We start from the raw sequence: 654 nt of genomic DNA, 5'->3' as shown, positions 1-654 counted from the left end.
CTTCTCTCTCTCTCTCTCTCTCTCTCGCGTTCGTGCCCCCGCCTCCCTGCGCAGCCGCCTTCTCCGATCTTAGCGACGACCAGAAGACCGCGCTCTCGGACAGGAATCGCCAAATCAAGGGCCTGCAGCACGGTGCGCCCTCACGCATGACGCCCACTGTGTTTCTTGCCCTCCCCCCCCCCTCCCCAAACTCGCCGTCCCTGACCTTGCACCTGCCCGCTGTCCACCACTGCCCTTCCCTTCTTGCCGCTCGGCAGACTACGCCTCGCTGGCTCCCTCGATTCCGGCCCTCTTTCGGCCGACCGACGGCCACGTCACCGCCGAGCCCGGGCCGCCAGGCGACGCCGCCGCCCCCGCAGGCCTCGACTCCGTCCCCAGTGAAGGCCCCTCCGTCCTACAGGATCTCCTTCTTCAGGGCCAGCAATCGGACCCCGCGATCGCCTCCGGCACCGGCACCGCTACCCCTGGACGCGGGCTGGGCCTCGGCTCCGACGGCTACTCCACCTCGCTGCTCTCGGTGCGTCCCGCTGGTGCAGGGCCTTCTTCCTCCGGTTCCCCCTCTCTTCCCCGCCTCTGGCCCTCCGCCCTCGTCCGCCCGGTCGGCGTGGGCACAGCCCGCACTTGGAGCTCCCTCTCACCGGGCGTCCCCACCCC

At 70.3% G+C, this 654-nt stretch overlaps 1 protein-coding gene across 1 annotated transcript in view; it reads left to right on the top strand.

Moving 5' to 3' along the window:
* H696_01476 (hypothetical protein) overlaps window positions 1-654 on the top strand; it is a gene marked incomplete at both ends in the record, with an annotated part of 9,770 nt that overhangs the window by 5,646 nt on the left and 3,470 nt on the right. Inside the window, 2 exons of the mRNA XM_009495371.1 lie at window positions 55-132; window positions 258-517. Of these exons, the coding sequence (XP_009493646.1) occupies window positions 55-132; window positions 258-517 (338 nt within the window). The remainder of the gene's footprint in view (window positions 1-54; window positions 133-257; window positions 518-654) is intronic.

The sequence above is a fragment of the Fonticula alba genome, assembly GCF_000388065.1.
Source record: "Fonticula alba strain ATCC 38817 unplaced genomic scaffold supercont2.2, whole genome shotgun sequence".
In the NCBI taxonomy this organism is placed as follows: domain Eukaryota; order Rotosphaerida; family Fonticulaceae; genus Fonticula; species Fonticula alba.
The sequence above is the reverse complement of the archived record's forward strand: the minus strand, read 5'-3'. Positions and strand labels throughout refer to the sequence as shown.